The 16,844-nt window shown below is 49.7% G+C and overlaps 5 protein-coding genes across 5 annotated transcripts; 4 read left to right on the top strand and 1 right to left on the bottom strand.

Moving 5' to 3' along the window:
- Positions 1 to 17: 17 nt before the first annotated feature.
- LACBIDRAFT_332902 (uncharacterized protein) lies at positions 18 to 1,230 on the top strand (the record flags this gene model as incomplete). Its single annotated transcript, XM_001887476.1, has 5 exons — positions 18 to 160; positions 183 to 328; positions 418 to 483; positions 542 to 881; positions 942 to 1,230. The coding sequence occupies 5 exons, from the start codon at positions 18 to 20 to the stop codon at positions 1,228 to 1,230; spliced, it is 984 nt and encodes a 327-aa protein (XP_001887511.1).
- Positions 1,231 to 1,950: 720 nt separating this feature from the next.
- LACBIDRAFT_239682 (glycoside hydrolase family 16 protein) lies at positions 1,951 to 4,460 on the bottom strand (the record flags this gene model as incomplete). The annotated part of the gene is made up of 13 exons (XM_001887430.1): positions 1,951 to 2,044; positions 2,262 to 2,431; positions 2,487 to 2,597; positions 2,659 to 2,672; positions 2,721 to 2,795; positions 2,854 to 2,983; positions 3,042 to 3,092; positions 3,142 to 3,390; positions 3,452 to 3,486; positions 3,544 to 3,772; positions 3,848 to 4,039; positions 4,111 to 4,201; positions 4,327 to 4,460. Coding segments are annotated over 13 exons (1,575 nt in total), but the record flags the coding sequence as incomplete, so codon positions are not given.
- A 3,187-nt stretch (positions 4,461 to 7,647) lies between these two features.
- On the top strand, positions 7,648 to 8,771 carry LACBIDRAFT_295529 (uncharacterized protein). Its single transcript, XM_001887475.1, has one exon. The coding sequence runs from the start codon at positions 7,671 to 7,673 to the stop codon at positions 8,502 to 8,504; it is 834 nt and encodes a 277-aa protein (XP_001887510.1). The 5' UTR covers positions 7,648 to 7,670; the 3' UTR covers positions 8,505 to 8,771.
- Positions 8,772 to 9,457: 686 nt separating this feature from the next.
- Positions 9,458 to 10,534, top strand: LACBIDRAFT_310371 (uncharacterized protein; the record flags this gene model as incomplete). The annotated part of the gene is made up of 1 exon (XM_001887474.1): positions 9,458 to 10,534. One exon carries the CDS (start codon positions 9,458 to 9,460, stop codon positions 10,532 to 10,534), a length of 1,077 nt encoding a protein of 358 aa, XP_001887509.1.
- A 1,281-nt stretch (positions 10,535 to 11,815) lies between these two features.
- LACBIDRAFT_239661 (uncharacterized protein) lies at positions 11,816 to 14,008 on the top strand (the record flags this gene model as incomplete). Its single annotated transcript, XM_001887473.1, has 9 exons — positions 11,816 to 11,941; positions 12,000 to 12,165; positions 12,221 to 12,405; positions 12,838 to 12,945; positions 12,994 to 13,147; positions 13,209 to 13,236; positions 13,296 to 13,329; positions 13,539 to 13,711; positions 13,783 to 14,008. Coding segments are annotated over 9 exons (1,200 nt in total), but the record flags the coding sequence as incomplete, so codon positions are not given.
- Between the last annotated feature and the right edge of the window lie 2,836 nt (positions 14,009 to 16,844).

The raw sequence follows: 16,844 nt of genomic DNA, 5'->3' as shown, positions 1-16,844 counted from the left end.
CCCTGATACCGCGAGTCATGCTCCTTCCCGGAACAGTTCGGACCAAACGCGACTATCCTAGAGTGAGAGGCCCTGCCAAACACCTCAGGATAGAGGGAACCGAGATTCTCCCCGTCGAACTTTTTCTCGATCCATTAACTCTCACTGTCCAAGAGGATGAGTGTGCCGACAGTGACTGATAGGGTCGATTCCTCCACCGCCGTGGTACTTAAAGACGATTCTTCTTTCCCCATGAATATCGGGATATCTCAGACGCCTCCTCCCATCATGGCCTCGTGTAACATCTGCAGAGTCGACGACTTGAAGACACCCATTTCTCTTCCATGCAGTACGTAACATTCTTGCGATCAACGCATATTTTTCTCATATAAACCATTCAAGGGCATATTTTTTGCAGTGAATGCATTTTTAAAACAGTGCGGGCTGTAAAACCGCCCATTCAGTTTCACCCCTGTCCGGTCTGCCGCTCGTTGTATTCTGTTGGTCTGTCAATGTCATTGTTTTTTGCATTATAATCGGCTAATTGGATCGGCGTCGATAGCTCCAATCAGCCCAGCTCTCATCCCACAGCAACTCCGACTTCACATAAATCCGAGCAGCCGCAGGGTCTTCATCGATTCTGCCAAAAGCGACTCATCTAGCTCAATGTCTGACACAAGCCCTACTTCTGAGGATGAGCTTGCACGCCTCAGAGCTGAAAACCGTAACCTGCGCACGCAATGCGCGATGTGGCGTCGACGCGCTGAGCTACATGGCGCAGCCATCCTCGGCCTCCTTGACTTTGCCCGAGTACTTCGGGATAAGGCCTCAAGCCTTTCCCGAGAGCGAGATGAACTTGAAACTCGGTGTTACACACTTAAGCGTCAACTAGACGAGGAAGAGTGCGTCTTTTGCTACATTTCATTTTGCACCACCTTCTTACCCCTATACCAACGCTGCAGTTATGTGCCGGAGGGAGCAACTTCCCCACCAGCTCACCGCAACGAAGATTTCCGCCCATCGGATGCGGCCGTTGCTGCACTATTGGAATTATCGTCTTATGGATCAAATCCTGGCCTTATTCCTATCGGCGAATCTATTCCTTTGTCTTCGCCTACGTCCAAGAAGCGGCCCTCTCTGTCAGCTCCGAAAGTTGATGGCGGCCACGAAGGCAATACTTTACCTCTTCAAAAACGTCTAAGGAGAAGCGACCAACTCGGAACCGATTCCGAACCTCCACCTCCGCAATAGGCGAAGTTGTTTCAACTTGGAGCGGCCCTTTGTTGTGTTGTCTGCATGTCCGTTGCATCAAGTTTTGGTGCGAGAACCTAACTTATATCCTCACATTTCTTTCAAGCACTATAGATTTCTGCATTATGGCATTTGTACATTTTTTGAGCAATTCATTTGTTACACGCGAACGGTTGCCTGCGGAGTGATGGACTCGCCACAAGTGGTGGTACGTGTTTCGTAGCTTCGTCGCATACTCCAACATGATTTAAATGACCAGAATTATCTGATATTGGACACCGACATTTGAAAGCTTATCAACAAGATGCATTATCATTTATGGGCTCAAAACCGCTGTGTCGCCACTAATCCCACACCACCGGAACCTCGTATGTGGCGACTTTGGTGAATGCAAATGGCATTGATCGCATCCCAACTCCAGGGAGCAACAGTCGTCCGCGTCCCTCCCGACGACTTTGCGACGACCGTTGTGTCCAAAAACCTGTATCCTGGGTCAGGCGGAGTTCTATATTTGGTCAGAACCCTTGCCTCGTGGCTCTGCCACGCCATCAACACATGCATGGGGCGGACTCACAAATTTTATTGATCAAGGTACATACGCTAGATTCTAATCCTCGCATCCTAAACGATAATACAAATAAAATTATGGGATTACCCGGACTCCAATCAATACAAGGCCTCCCGATCTAGTATCCGTGCAAAAAGCTCCAGCTAAAGCCCTCAACACGCGTCGACGAAACTATTCTTCGGCCACGGTTGCTTGTAGTCATCTCGCCACGTCGTAAGGTTCGGATTTGTGTATGCTTCGATGTACCTATCAAACCAAGACCGTTAAAAACAATCCAAAGACAGAGCATTGGCGAGAAGCAAAGGAAAAGGGGAGGTATAGAGGAACAGTAATTCTGAATCCGAAGCAGGACTGGGAGAGAGTTAAACAGCCTCAAAGAACGTTGAGTCTAAGCAGACTCAAAAAATAGAAAATTCAAGCAGACTCGAAGAAAGTTGGAAGAAAAGAAAAAAAAAGGACACACTGGTTGATATACGCCTCCGTAGGAAAATTCACTGGATCGCATCCAACATTGATGGCGTTGGTGGGTTGGTACACCCGTATCCAGTCAATCCGCATCGTAGTCGGGAATGTGAGGTGCTCCAAGTCAACAGTGCCGAAGCCATTTGATAGTCCCAGGTTTGCTATTAGGTACTGCAGGGGAAATTGAAATGATGTGAGGTGGGCTCAGTCGTGAGATGGTGCGCACCATGGGCTCTTGAGGTACAGGACGCGCGGATATCTCAACGGTTGTGTCTGCGTCCATACCAGCAGCCATTATGGTCCATGATACGGTCGAGTTGGATATCCAGGTTATGTACTATCCAGTCCAGGAGCGAAGTTATTATCGGATAAATGATTGATGAGGGGATGATGCGAACCGCAGAATCGAACCCTGCGAATTTCTTTTCGTTAAATGAAAGCCCAAAAATGGGTAGAGGACGAAAGTGCGGACCTGGTTTGTACTCAAACCCATACTTAGAAAAACAACCATCTTCCAATTCGTAGCATCCCTGATCTACCCACCTCGCAATATTAGAAAAACATTACCCCGAAGCCAAGAAGTAAAAACCCACCGGTAATCGTAAGCCCTGACGTACTCTGCTGCGTCACCCCTCCAACATAGGAGTTCAGTTCAGTTCCAGTCGTGTTCGGGATGATCATGTTCTGAGAAGTGTTCGCCCACGCGTACCCATTATTAAACGGCTGTACATACCACTCCTCGTTAGTAATATACTGGTAATGGGAGGAAGGAGGAGCTTACAGCCCATTGATTTGATTGAGATACCTTTCCCACCAATGGCGTACCCAAGACCTACAAATCCGACCGAATTCAAGCTTGATCAAGAACCAACAAAAACGACCACACTCACCGTAGCTTCAAAAACGTCAATCTCAGGCGCCGACCTCCCCACAAACGTCCCATCACTATGCGTCGGGCCGGGGTGAGACTCGCCTGAGCACGTGCACCGCGAAAGCCTCTGTCCGGGGAGGTATGATAAAGACCCGTTGAAGTATTTCTGGTCGCCGCTTGTGAGCGCTGCTAGGGGGAGCCCGTTGAGTGTTTGGTTGGGGGCTGTGCCGACGTCGCAGGCGTCGTAGCTATAAGGCCACTGCAAAAGAGGGCCGGGGGTTGATAGAAGAAAGAGGAAGAGGAAGGGCAGGGGGACGTACCAGGCCTTCCAAGGTCGCACCATACCCCGCTCGTCCTAAATAAATTGATGTCAACCCATATAGCTCGGATGAACCCAAAAAAAACTGCGGACCTAAATTCCCTAGAGCCCATATAGCAGGCCACAGCCCCACAATGTTGTTCGCGCCCGGCAGCTGGACGGAAGTCTCGAATAGCCCACCGGTAAAGCAGAACTTGTTCCATGTTGAGAGGAGCCCGCCTTGGAAGTCTAGTCCGTGGGTTTGTTGTTCCGAGAGTGTGATGAGGAGGGAGCCATTGGATGTGGTTATTGCGGCGGGGTCGTTCCATTCTAAGTTTTTCGTCTGTCGGAGATGTTACGGTCAGTTACGGCAGGATACAAAGGATAAGTGACAAGGTAAAGCGTACGACGGCCGTACCTGCCAATAATGTAAATCCACAGCCTCCCAATACGGATCATCCCCCGGATAAAAAGTCCTCCCGTCGGTATTGAATTCGTCGCTGAACACGAGCTGGAGTGTTTGTGAGGGATCGTGGTAGGATGGTTTGGTGTATAGGTTTGGGGGCGTGTCTAAATCGATCAGGCCCCAGTTCCCCGGCATGCTTGGGACCTTGCAGGTTATTCAGTTGTGTGGAGGTTAAGTGAGGCCAGGGGTGAGAGGAGAGAGAAGAGAGAACGTACCTGCCCAGACGCATTGATCCCACCCAAATTGAACCCCCCGAACTTCCCTTGTTGGTGGATGGTAAAGTGCATCGAAATGGGATATATGAGACTATGCGGGTACACAAAATTTTAGCACCTGGATTGTGTTCCCTCGGCGAAGGGAAAAAGAACAGTGAGGGGACTCGGGGAAGAGGGCGAGGGAGGAGAAAGAAAAAAAGAGAGAAGAGGACGTACAACAACGCCAACAACGCAACACACGTAGCGAACATACCCCCCACATTCATCATAGCCCTAACTGAAAAAAAATCCGTGGTGTGCTTGGAGTCTAGGTGGTGAGGATCGGGTGTATGGAGGTAGTCGTCTGGTTCGCGGATGTGAGGGAAGAGGTTTGTGCCCCATGTCTGAGGATCGGGGGAGAGGGTAAACTGTTTGAGGAGAGTCAGGAAGGAAGGGCAGGTTTAAGGAGTTAGAAGGGAGTACCTTTTCGGAGAGGAAACTTGAAGGTGTTCTAGTTGGGGATTGAGTAGACGCGTAAGAGTATGGTGAGTCGTCCTGTTGAATTCATTATCCATGTATTTGTTTAATTTTGGAAAGAGGGAACGTACCCTAGGCAAAGTGCTACGCGAATGTGAAATATGCCGAGGGGCCGAGGGGTGGGTCTGGAGCGCTAGTTGGAGGGTTGATTTTGGTGATGGCTTCGATGAGGGGGGGAAAGATGAGGCTGGCCAGGAGTGGTGGTATTCGGGTGGGCGTTGGTCGAAGGACATTTTTTTTCTCGTTGGGATGGAGGGGAGGTGATGGATGGGCGGAGTAAAGAGAGTGAGTAAAAGGAATGGCGTCAAGTAATTTGGGAGACGAGCGGTAGACGAGTCCGGGAGGTAATTCGGGCAACGGGAGGAGGTAAGTAATTCAAGGCAAGCAAGAGCAACAAACGGAAAACGTTTGGGCAAACTTGAACGGAAATCCATGGTACCTCTACGACCAAGATCAAGATTCATGGAATATTATCGGCATCGGGGGCTTTCAAGTTTGTTTCAAGTGTACCGCAGCACCAACTTCGCAGCACCATGATTACTGATGATGGGTATGGTGCTCGCACGATTCGGCGGGTACCCATTTGGGCTTACCTGGTAAGATATAGATAGTAGTCAGTCAAAGCGACTAATCCAAGGGACCCACCCACTCGAAAAAGTTGAATAGCGGTCTATAGCGGTGATGCAGCGCACTTTCGATGCTAGGTGAGTGCGTCCCGGGCCGTGAATGTCAATGGGAAATGCATCCGAGAGACTGATTCTGATGCAGAAAAGTAGAAGCTGATTAGCATAAAATTGAAGTAGAGTTTAAACGCTTTAAGCGCATACCATATTTGCAAGCTGGAATATATCGACGTCAGAGTTATAAAGGAAATATCAATTGGTCGCCTGCCGTCGTCACGAATGCACTAAGCCGAGCTTCCTCCTACGAGAGACTGGTAGTGAGTCGATAACACTTCTTACACATTAGTATACCGTGCGCAGTGGGTATACATAGGTAGCTGACAACATTCATCTGGCACGCCATCTCTCTCCAGCATGGCGGGACCGATACAGACAAGGCCAAATTCCTCCCTAGCAACGGTACGCCTAACGACAAGGCCCAGAGGTTCTTGGTGAGGGCTTCCAGAATTCTTCTTCTTTTTGCTTGATCAGTAGTAGTCGGTACAATCATTCACCGGTCAACCGGTCACTACTTGCCGCTTGTTGACAACTCACTCAACCTCAAACTCTCATCCAATCCAAAAAGCATTCCCCCGGTCGCCGCAACGTTCATCCAAATCACCGTGACGTTAGCCAAAACTCTGAGAAAAAAAAAGGCATATGCGGAGTTGCGTCTGTTGCGAAGGTCCTGTTCATCCCATTTCACTACTCATGAGCGTTGGCATGGAGAGGTCAGAAGCGGTCAGAATGTGCACGGCTTTGAGGAGATATGTCAGGTGATGGTCCTGCCTTGCAACAAGTAGAGAGAGTGAGGTAGTATAGCGGGAATAGGGGTGAGATGGGTGGGTAGGGACGCGGAGTGGCAGTAATGATATCAACGTGACTGCCCGGCTTGAAAGCCGCGGGCCAACCTAAGCCAGGATTTACAAAGCCTAGCCACGGCTCGGGCTGGACATTTCCGCTTCAGCGTTTCAGAACGTAAACGGTATACATACATACCTGATTTTCAACCCCAACCTGACAAATTATGTGCCCTCGAAAGTTAACCCGCGATCTTCGTGTACGGGCGCCTAGCAAAACCGCCACTCATCAGCATCGCCATAGACTAATAAATACCAACGCTGTCAGCAAACCCAGCCGCGGGATCAGGACGAACCAACTCACGAACAATATCCCTTGCAGACGTCAACATTTGCCCAAATACCCTCTTTCCGAGGCTGCCAGTGGAAGTACAGTCCTGTGCTGTTGAACTGGTTCTCTTGATCCCCTCGATGAGCATCCTTCCTATCCCAGCTGCGAGATTTCCACGCGCTTCCGCCTACGCGACGGAGTAACAGTACGTAGATGAATATACGATGAGGTCGAAGCAGTGTTTGGTAGTATCAATGTTTCAGGCGCACTAGGATCAGGTGAGGTTATTGTATTGTAAGCGCAACTCACTGAAGGCCTGAAAGTGCACCTATCTTAGATTTAGATCTAATTGAATCACAACGCGACTTGTCAATTGTGATTTGGTAAAGGAAGTCTGAAAATGACGGACACTCGCCAGCTCAGAAACCCAACAAAAAAATCTGCAACTTGGCGCCCGAATCCGTTCCCCGCATCTCTTCGCCAACGTCATTCCACTGGATTGTCAGAGGCCCTGCGAAAATTAACAAATATAGAAATGGATTGCTGCGCGAAAACAATACCGGGCGTGACGGGTTCGTTGGCAACTTGAAGTGACTACCGCATGACCCAGATTCATCCCGGAGAACTATTCATTCCTCTCATCGTCGTTGTACTGAAAGCACGCTCTAGTTCCACCTCCTAATAAGATAGTACGTGTACTTTCCGGTCCTGGAGGGTATCTATGGGACACAGTGGTTGGGTGGACGACTAGGAGAGTAGCACTTGGAGGCGAGTTGAAACTCCGTATCGCATGATTCGCATCACGTGCGCGCCACAACTTGCGCTTGACGTTCAACTCTCGAATCATGCAAAATGTGACTCAATCGTTCAAGGTGATTGGCCTTCTTACTTTCATAAACGAAAATTGCAACTTCAATGATTGTTTATGTCGTAGCCACATCACCGGCGGGACCGCCCTTGCCATGGGCGCTTAACCTCGCCACTGCGTTCTTCAGGTTTCCAATCGACGAGCCACTGCAACCACATGAACCCAGCGTTGTCTTAATTTACAATTAAAACCTCATGGCCCTTTGTCGACGAAGGCTGAGGCAATACGCTTTGAGTGGCCACAAACGCCGCTGTGGCCCGTAGAACCTACTGCATTGTCAAGACTCAAGCGCAGAGGCCACCCACCTCCGTTCCTTATAAACTCCCCACCTTCACTCTTTGCCTCCACCAATATTGAACTATCCAGTAAATTTTCTCCTAGACATGTACATGGCCAGCATAGCGCCGCTCAGTCGCCGCCGAACCGCCGGGCACCACTACCAACATTCCTACTCTCGCTGGGCTTCCGGTGCGCACACCTACGCGCCCCCACAAGCCTTCCTTCCATTCCCCTCAACGATCCCTCACCAGCTCTCTTTCTCAGAAGCGCCCTACTACGGGTACGAATCCCCCTCCCGCCTCTGCGCGCGATTCATCCGGAGTCTCTTCAAATGTACCAGCGAACCAATGCACCAGAGCTTATCCCAATTCATCGCCTACTCCTTATATCGGAGTAAACTACGACCTCAAGTGACATATGCCGCTCTTTTACTCCTCCACCGCTTCAAAACGCATTATCCCGAGGCGAATGGGGAATCTGGACGGCAGCTGTTCATCAGCGCGATGATGATCGCTGCGAAGGTGTTAGACGACACGACGTTTTCGAATACAGCTTGGGTTACCATCTCGCAGAACCAATTCTCGCATCGGCTGATTAATCAGATGGAGAGGGAAATGTGTCGGTATATGGATTATAAGCTGACGATTTTTTGTGAGGTGTTGTATGAGTTTGAGGAGGTGGTTAAGCGGGATTTTGGTGAAGATAGGATGAGCTACCCAAGTTACTCGCCTCAGAGGTTCTTGAAACGGAAGGCGAGGCAAGGGTGGTCTGCTCCTGCGAATATGGTTCCTCCGGCTGCGCCCCCTTTCGCTTATAGTCATGTACCCCCTCGAGGCCCTTACGTTCCTGCCCACTATCCCGCTGCCTCCTCTTCGCCTCTGTCGCCCCCGAGCCCACCTAACGGCTGGCTTGTTCGACCGAGGACTATACCCACTTGAAGTCGCTCTTTGTCAAGTCTGGTCACATCTACACCCTCTTTTTTTTTCTCGGCTTTCTGCAAAATTTGACGCTAGATTTTGTACCATGGACACTTTAAAAACACCCACCTGCCAAAGTCCTTGACGGAATCAGACGGATATATCTGAATTTGGAAGTCACCTGGAGGCAGCCGCCGTGTCTTCAAACGGTTTTGGCACTGGTTGGACATTTTTTGTGTCTTTTTTGAGCTATGTAGCAAATTTGGGGCCTGGCCTGGCGTTTTGTAGATATTGTGCGGGCACTGGCCCACAGAACTTAGAAGACAATGTACCAAACAAAGAGGGCCATTAGAGAAAGCCGTGCAGTACAGACGTTGGTCTGCACGGTAATTTTCCTGTGCCCAAACAGAGACATACCGCTTTTGTTTACTCGTATTGTCCTTGTCTTGTCCTTGTCCACTGGCAACCATTGCCAGTGGCCCCAAAACCCAACCGAAACCACTATCCGACATTGCCGCGAAAACCCCATCTTTCCCTTCTTCACTCGATATGACGCAGACCCAATCTGCACCATGACAGGTTCTTGACCATCATCCTAAATACTGGTTGATTGGTGCTGAATTTTGCCGCTGATCATCCAACATTTGAAATGATCCACAAACGAGCGTTGCCACAAAACCGAGTCATGGCTTTGACCCCTCAGAATAATACTTACCTTTGTCGATATCAAGTGACGCGTGACGGTTGCACACCTTGCTGTGGAGAGTTAGCTTTGAACGTCGAGTGTCCACAAAAACGTTGCTGGGACCCACAGAGAGCTATTGTCAACGCGGAACAGCATGGTGTCCACCCCCTGACCTCTTATAAGATCTCCCTCCGCTCCTGCATCTCATTTCCCCTCTCATTGCCTAATTTACTACCATCCTCTCTTCAACATGCATTGCACGCACATAACGACAGCTTACGACTGTCGAATGACTGCTTACCACTACAATCACTACTATTTCCGCTGGGCCGGCGCTGTCACCACCTATGCACCCCCACAGTACTACGTCACCATTCCCCGCGAACTCTCCATATCAGCGCCCTACTACGGATTCGAGCCCATCGCCCGTCTCTGCAACCGCTTCATCCGGAGTCTCTTCTCACTGCCCCGATCACACGGCCAACAAAGTCTTCCTAGATTTATCGCCTACGCTCTATACCGAAGTCAAGTCCACACCTCTGTGATATACTCCTCTCTGATCCTTCTCCGGCGTCTCCAAAAATATTATCCACAGGCAAACGGAATGGGCGGAGAACAGCTCTTCATAACGACCCTAATGCTCGCAGCGAAGATCCTCAGCGACAGACCATACAATAACACCGCTTGGGTTACTGTTTCGCGCAATCAGTTCACGCATGAAGCGATCAATGAGATGGAGCGGCAAATGTGCGGTTATCTGGCCTTTAAGCTGGCAATTTTTGGTCCTATGCTGAAGGTGTTTGAGAAGGCTGTGAAGAGAGATTTCAGTGAAGACCGGACAAGCTATCCGAGTTATAGCTATGACATGGTGTCGCCGCGAGGAAAAAAGAAGAAGAAAACGATCAAAAGGCTGGTGCTTGTTCCTGCTGAGGCACCTTTGGGTTCAGATTATGCTTCGCGTGCGTCTGGATACGCTCACACTGCGCCTTTGCGTTACAGTACTCCAGCTCCTCCGCCCGTTTCTGGTCCTTCTGCCGATCCATCTTACCAACCAGGACAATCTAGACGGCGTCGATATACCAGCCTCGTCCCGAAGATGCCCATGCCAATTTTACGACGGGCAACGATTCCTTTTCTTAAGACTTGTCCTCCCGATTCTACGTCTGTCACCCCTGCTTCTGCGATTTACTCTGCTGCGGATACGTTCTATCAGCCAAGTCGACGTCGGTGTAACAGTGTAATAACCATGCCGATGCCGAATGTGCGACAGCCGAGTATTCAAATGCCCAGCCGCAACATTGAGCCTCCGTCTGCGCCTGTTATCCCTTACAATTATATGCCGGTTTTCGCTCCCGTGGTCTATTAACCAAGACGATCCCGACATATTCGCGCGACTTCAATAGCAAATATACTACGAGAGCCACAGTTTATCAGTTGAAATGGCGTCTACGGAGGATTACCACCAACCGTTTACGACGATTTGCAAACTTATCAACTCTTTGGGGCCCCCACAAGGCGCCCAATCATCTCATCTTATTTCTCGCAAGGTTATCTTCGACAGAACAAACACATTCTTTACCTATCGTACTTACTATATTGTCATCACAACAACATTCCTTATTGTTTACGTAGAGGAGCTATATTAATTAAGTTCTGTTGGAATGGAGATTGAATGTAAGAAGTTGACAAACGCCGTATGAAAGGGTAGACCTAGGCTTCCAGAATTCTTCTTCTTTTTGCTTGATCAGTAGTATCGATGAACTTACGCCCAGTCGGTGTGTTCATTTCATCGACAGGACCGATTTATGGCTTTGGTTACTTTCGGTTATCACGCGGGAGGAAACGCCGGCGGGTGCCGATGTGAAATAGACGCCCACAAACTCAACCTTCGAGGCTATGCAGTGATGCACCCCTCAAAAATTGGTTCTTCCAGCCTCACGCCTGTCGCTCACAGAGTCTTTAAGAGCTCTTTCTCACTCTCTTGCAGCTTGTCAAAGTCAGCTCCATGTCTAATCTTCACCACAGACCTATAACTCCTCCGGAAGCTGCCAAGGAGAAAGACGCACCCTCAGCGCCGCTCCTCAAAAGGCAAGCGCCTACTGCACCCTCGAAACCACCACTCAGCTGGGGCTTTAAGCTCCTATACGCTATAGTGGCTCTGTCCACCCTCGCCTATTTCTCGCCACGTCATGATTCGAACATCTTTGGGACGTACGCTGTCTGTGCTGGGAAGAGGAAGGGAATCTTTACGGTAGACGAGCAAAACACGCAAGTTGATTGTATGTTAGTGGAGGGCCCTTATGTCAGAGATACCGGTTCTCTCCGTGAGTTGTTTTCCCTTCCTATGCTTGTGGTGTTTATTCATCGAAACCCCCCAGATGATATCCGTGAGAGATGGAAGAAAGCAGGCGGAAAATCGTTCACCGTTCGCCACCTCGCCCCAGGCACTATCATTGTCCCCGGTCTCAGTGGTTCGTCCCCCGCCTAGTACCCCTTCCCTTGCCAATGTCCTACACAGATTCGCATTGCCACATCCTCGAATACGGTGCCAGCCGTCAAATCCCTCTTTCTCTGGGGAAAAACGCCAAAGGCATCTTCCCATCTTTGCCATCCCCTTGACAAACACTCAACCTTTCCTCTCCGCCCAGAAACTGCGTCCTTCGTTTCGGACTACATCAAAGCACATCCGGATCTCGAATCCGACCCCACGCATATCATCGAAGGATGGGGATGGGACCATGCGTCCTGGGATGTTGAGAAGATGCCGACTTGGGTGAGGCATAACGCGTGTTCCTGTTTCGTAGCGATCTGACGAGAACATCGATACGCAGCGTGATTTAGACGCTTATCCTCTCATCAAGGGCCACCCTGTCATACTTCAAAGTCGTGATGGTCACGCCATCTGGGTATCGCGAGCTACCCTGGATGCAAATGCACCCTTCCCCGATTCGGTTGAAGGTGGTGTTATCTTGCGTGATGAGAATGGGGAGCCAACAGGTAATTAAATTGATATTCGCTTTCGCTTATGCTCATGTATGGAGGGGTTTTCCAGGTGTATTCATTGACAACGCTCAAGAACTCATCAAACACCCGATTCTCACTGACGACGACCTCTATCGCCGCTTCAAAACCACAGTGGACCACAGTCTCCAACACGGTCTCACGTCCTTGCACGACGCAGGATTCAAGCCCGATTCCTGGCTTTCTTCCGACGGTATGCTGCGTCTCCCCGGCCTCGTGTTCGCACAGCCTCACTGATTCAGGCTCTTCCCTACCTTTTTTTTTGAACAATTTTCCCACTTTGAAATCTTAAACCACAAGACAAACCGCGTTGGGACCCTTGCCTGTAAGTTAGTTCATCCTTTTGGTCAGGATAAGATAATCACGAGCTGATTTATTCAAGATACGAATCTATGGGATGACTTACTTTGATGAGAACGGCCCGTATTGGGGAAATCAGATAACACCTCTTGTTGGAACGCCGGATGACAGGCTGACAGCGAGGAGCGTCAAGATCTTTGCGGATGGTAGGACTATCATGCCTCACTCCATTGAATCATCTGCTTAGTTTTCTGAATTTAGGTGCGCTGAGGACTGGTGGTGCGGCTGTAAGTTTCACCCCCTTCTCCATGGCCCGTTTCACTTTTATTAATTAATTATAATCATTAGTTATATGAACCTTACGCGGATAATCCATCTACTTGTGGCCAAATGCGTCTTCCTGATCATGTGTTTCACGCAGTCATCCCCCAGTTCCTCGAGGATGGCTGGCAAGTGGTACGTGCGCCGTTTTTTCGAAACATATAACACTGACCTTCCAATCAGAACGTCCACGCGATTGGCGACCGCGCCAATGGTGTCGTTTTAGATGCGTTCGAGGAGGCTTTAAAAGGAGCAAACTCTTCTGCTCTCAGACCACGGCTTGAGCATGCGCAAATCATGACCAAGGAGGATATGGCGCGTCTTGGAAGGCTTGGAGGTACATTGATTGATGAGCGTTTTGAGTGCGCACTGATTGATATAACGATTCCACTTTATAGTCATTGCTAGCATTCAGCCAACACACGTGTGAGTCCTCACGGCTATCTCCCGCTTGTCCAACTGTTATGCTGACGGAATACGAATAGAATAAGTGATATGTGGTTCGCGGAACCCCGCCTCGTAAGTCGCAAACACACCTCTTTCATTCTCGTCACTTGTTCCTTCCTTATCACTTATCCCCTCTTCCCTATCACGATCATCCGCTCTTCCTTTCTATTAACTCCCTTCCCACTTCCCACTACCCCCATGCTCCCCGCATGCCCCTATCACCACCTACACACTTATCCTTCACAAAATACGGTCACTTATACCCATAAACACAAAATCAGGGCCCAGAACGAGTAAAAGGCCTCTACGCATTCCGCAGTCTCCTCGACAACGGCGCACGCATCACCCTCGGCTCCGATTTTCCCGTCGAGGGCGTTAACCCACTTGCAGGATTCTACGCCGCCATTACAAGGGTGTCTTTTGATGGCAAATCACCTCACGGAAAAGGGGGTTGGTGAGTGCTCTTCCCTTTCCCACCTCTTCGCTTCCCCCCCAAAAAAATTTAAGTGTTAATGTCGCCTCCAGGTTCCCTGAACAGCGTCTCACCCGCCTCGAAGCCCTCCGCGGCATGACCATCGACCCAGCCTACGCGTCCTTCACAGAAGACACATTAGGTTCACTGGAGGTGGGCAAGAGGGCAGATTTTGTGGTGCTAGATCGGGATATTATGGAAGTGAGTGCGGAAGAAATTATGGAGACGAGGGTGTTGGCGACGTTTTTGGACGGAGCCGCTGTTTTTGGGAGCCTTTGAGTTGGGTTTTTTATTGTCTGCAATTCCGCTGGCGGCAAATTCTTGAGTAGATAGATGTGCGTGTTTTTATAAAGGGTTTGAATCTCTCGTTTTCTGCCCCGTTTCACCATGCACGTCAAAATCGTTAAGCACGGAGAGCCAGGCGGGTTCGTGATGCAGATATGTATGTGTATTAGGGTAATCAGTCCAGTTACCAATGCTACACCTGAACTCGACAAGGAATTCGAACCCCTCACACTCCCCTTGTTCTGAACGATTCTTGAACTTATGTTTGAGCTGCCAATAGGATGTGCTACGCGTTCGCGCGTATTCGAGTTTAGACCGTCATAGAATTGGTCTAGAGATTGCCGTTTACCAAGGTTTAACTTCCGTTCAGAGGCGTCTCAGCATTAAATCGCGATATCTGGGCCCTGTGGAGAAGCAAAAAGAAGTTCCCCTTTACAGTGTTCCGGCGGTCCTTCGGACACTTAGCTCTACCTCACGCAAATGTTCTTCACTTGTTGTCATACTTCGTACACATCATTATACAAGTACATAGATCATGTCGAAAAAATTTGGGATTGGTTGGTGAAGTTGTTAAGGTGCTACGACATCGATTACACCAAAAGAGCTCGAATCAGTGATATGTCGCTATGCTAATCTTTGCTCTCACTTGAATTAGGTCAATTTTGTATCCCAAAAAAAATAACCCTAGATGAACAAACCTTCTAGAAAGAGAACTTGGAAAGAACAGGGACATTTAGAGAAAAAATGCGGACAGCAGAAATGTTGGACGTGGGGGTAATCAACGACGTGACAGGTACATCTTTTTACCACCTTCCCACTGTTCTCAGCGTCAACTTCCTTGTTTGACAAGCTCCCAAACTGGTTCACAAGGTCTAATTACGCGTTATCGCCATGGTGGGACGTGCATTATCCGAGCGCGTGAAGCAGCAAGAACGCCGGCGCGTCGACAATACTACAATGCAGCACGCAATTGACGAGTACCTACGTGAGCAGGCAAAACCGGATGGGGTACGCAAACACGGATACAGGCCAATTGCAGACAAGTACGGTGTTAGCAGCAGCACCTTACAGGCCTTGGTTAATGGTGGTACCTCGATGAGCGCATTCAATGCGACGAAAAGGAAGCTCACCCATGCCGAGGAGCGGGTCCTCGTGGACTGGATATTGGAGTCGTCCGACCGTGCCCTTCCCCCGAGTTTGGCAAATATTGCTGTGCATGCAAACGGAATTTTGGGAGGGAGGGAGGAACCTGTCGAGCCTGTTGGGGAATCATGGGTGCCCAGGTTTTTGGATCGATACCGTGATGAACTTCAGACTCACTGGTCAAGGCCTCTTGCAACGGAAAGGGCTCGTTCACTCAATAAAGGTGCTGTCAAACACTGGTATGAGCTTATCAGAGAGAACGTTATCGACAAAGGGATCAAGGAGCATAACATCTACGGTATGGACGAGAGTGGATTTCCACCTGCTAACCAAGGTGTCCAACGTGTCGTCGGCCGAAGGGGAACAAAAGTGCAGCACAAGGCAGGTTCTGCAAACCGGGAAAACGTTACTGTCCTGGTTACCATATGCGCGGATGGAACAGCTCTGCGACCTACAATCATTTTCAAAGGGAAGCGGCTCTTGAAGAAGTGGGGCGATGATAATGTGTCTGGTGCTTCGTAAGCCAAATTAACCCTTGGTCAGAGAAGAGAACTGACCGAAAGCCGAAAGCTTCTCCGCCACGGAAAATGGATGGACTGACGGTGGCCTTGCTCAGGATTGGATGGTGAAGGACTTTGATCCACAAACAAAGGTGAAGGCTGCTGGGGAAACCCGTGTTCTTCTCGTGGATGGCCACAGCTCCCATTTTACTGCCGACTTGCTTGAGTATTGTCTTGCAAACAACATCGAGGTCTATGGATACCCACCTCATTGCACCCATGCCCTTCAAGGCTTGGATGTTGTTTGTTTCGCAATAATGAAGGAGTGCTGGAAAGAAGCGATCAACGTGCATGAGACGCTACATCACAGGGGAGTCAACAAAGAAGACTTCGGCAAAGTCTGGGGGAGTGCTTACCTCATAGCCTTTACTGAAGAAAACATTCGCTCAGCGTTCAAGAAGACTGGGATCTGGCCATTCAATCCCGACGTGATTACCCCAGAGCAGATGAAACCGGCGGAAGCGACATCAACGCGGTCCACTTTCCCACTCCCACAAACCAGCCCGGTTCGGATTTTCATGGGGGCGTTCAATTCTTATGAATTCACAGAGGCTGGTCTCCACCCAGACTCCCCACCACGCGCAGGTCCATCAAACTTTCCTGGTTCACATGCTGATCAGCCCCAGCCATGGTCAGGTACCACACCATCAGACTCACCTGAAAGGGGAAACAATCCGCACAAGCGCCGAATCGATCCCGCTTCAAATCCTGACCTTGCAACACCATCAAAGCGTATGCGATGCATAGGTGTAGGACTGGCTGGCACAGCGTCAGGGTCCTTCTTGGTCAAGAAAGCACGAGTCACTCACCTTCAGATGGAGGGGATTATCAAAGACCCCGTCATCGAACACATTCCGGATGAGCTCCCAGTGCCTGACTGGAGTTTACTCCATTCCAACACCCCACTCCATTCCTATTCCCGACACGACCTCGAGGAACGGTGTAACGCACTGACTGAAGCGTTGGGGCACGCAAAGGTCCAACTGGCTGTGGCACACGAGATAATGAGTGGTCAGAGCGCGCAGTTGATTGTGCAGAACATGGGCATGGAAGCTATGAACCGCGCCTTATTCGAGAAGGAACAGCCAAAGAATAGAGACAGGACAGCAATGTTTCCCAAAAACTTT

The sequence above is a fragment of the Laccaria bicolor genome, genomic scaffold (assembly GCF_000143565.1).
Source record: "Laccaria bicolor S238N-H82 LACBIscaffold_45 genomic scaffold, whole genome shotgun sequence".
In the NCBI taxonomy this organism is placed as follows: domain Eukaryota; kingdom Fungi; phylum Basidiomycota; class Agaricomycetes; order Agaricales; family Hydnangiaceae; genus Laccaria; species Laccaria bicolor.
Note: the sequence above shows the minus strand (reverse complement) of the source record. Positions and strands in the feature narration are given on the sequence as shown.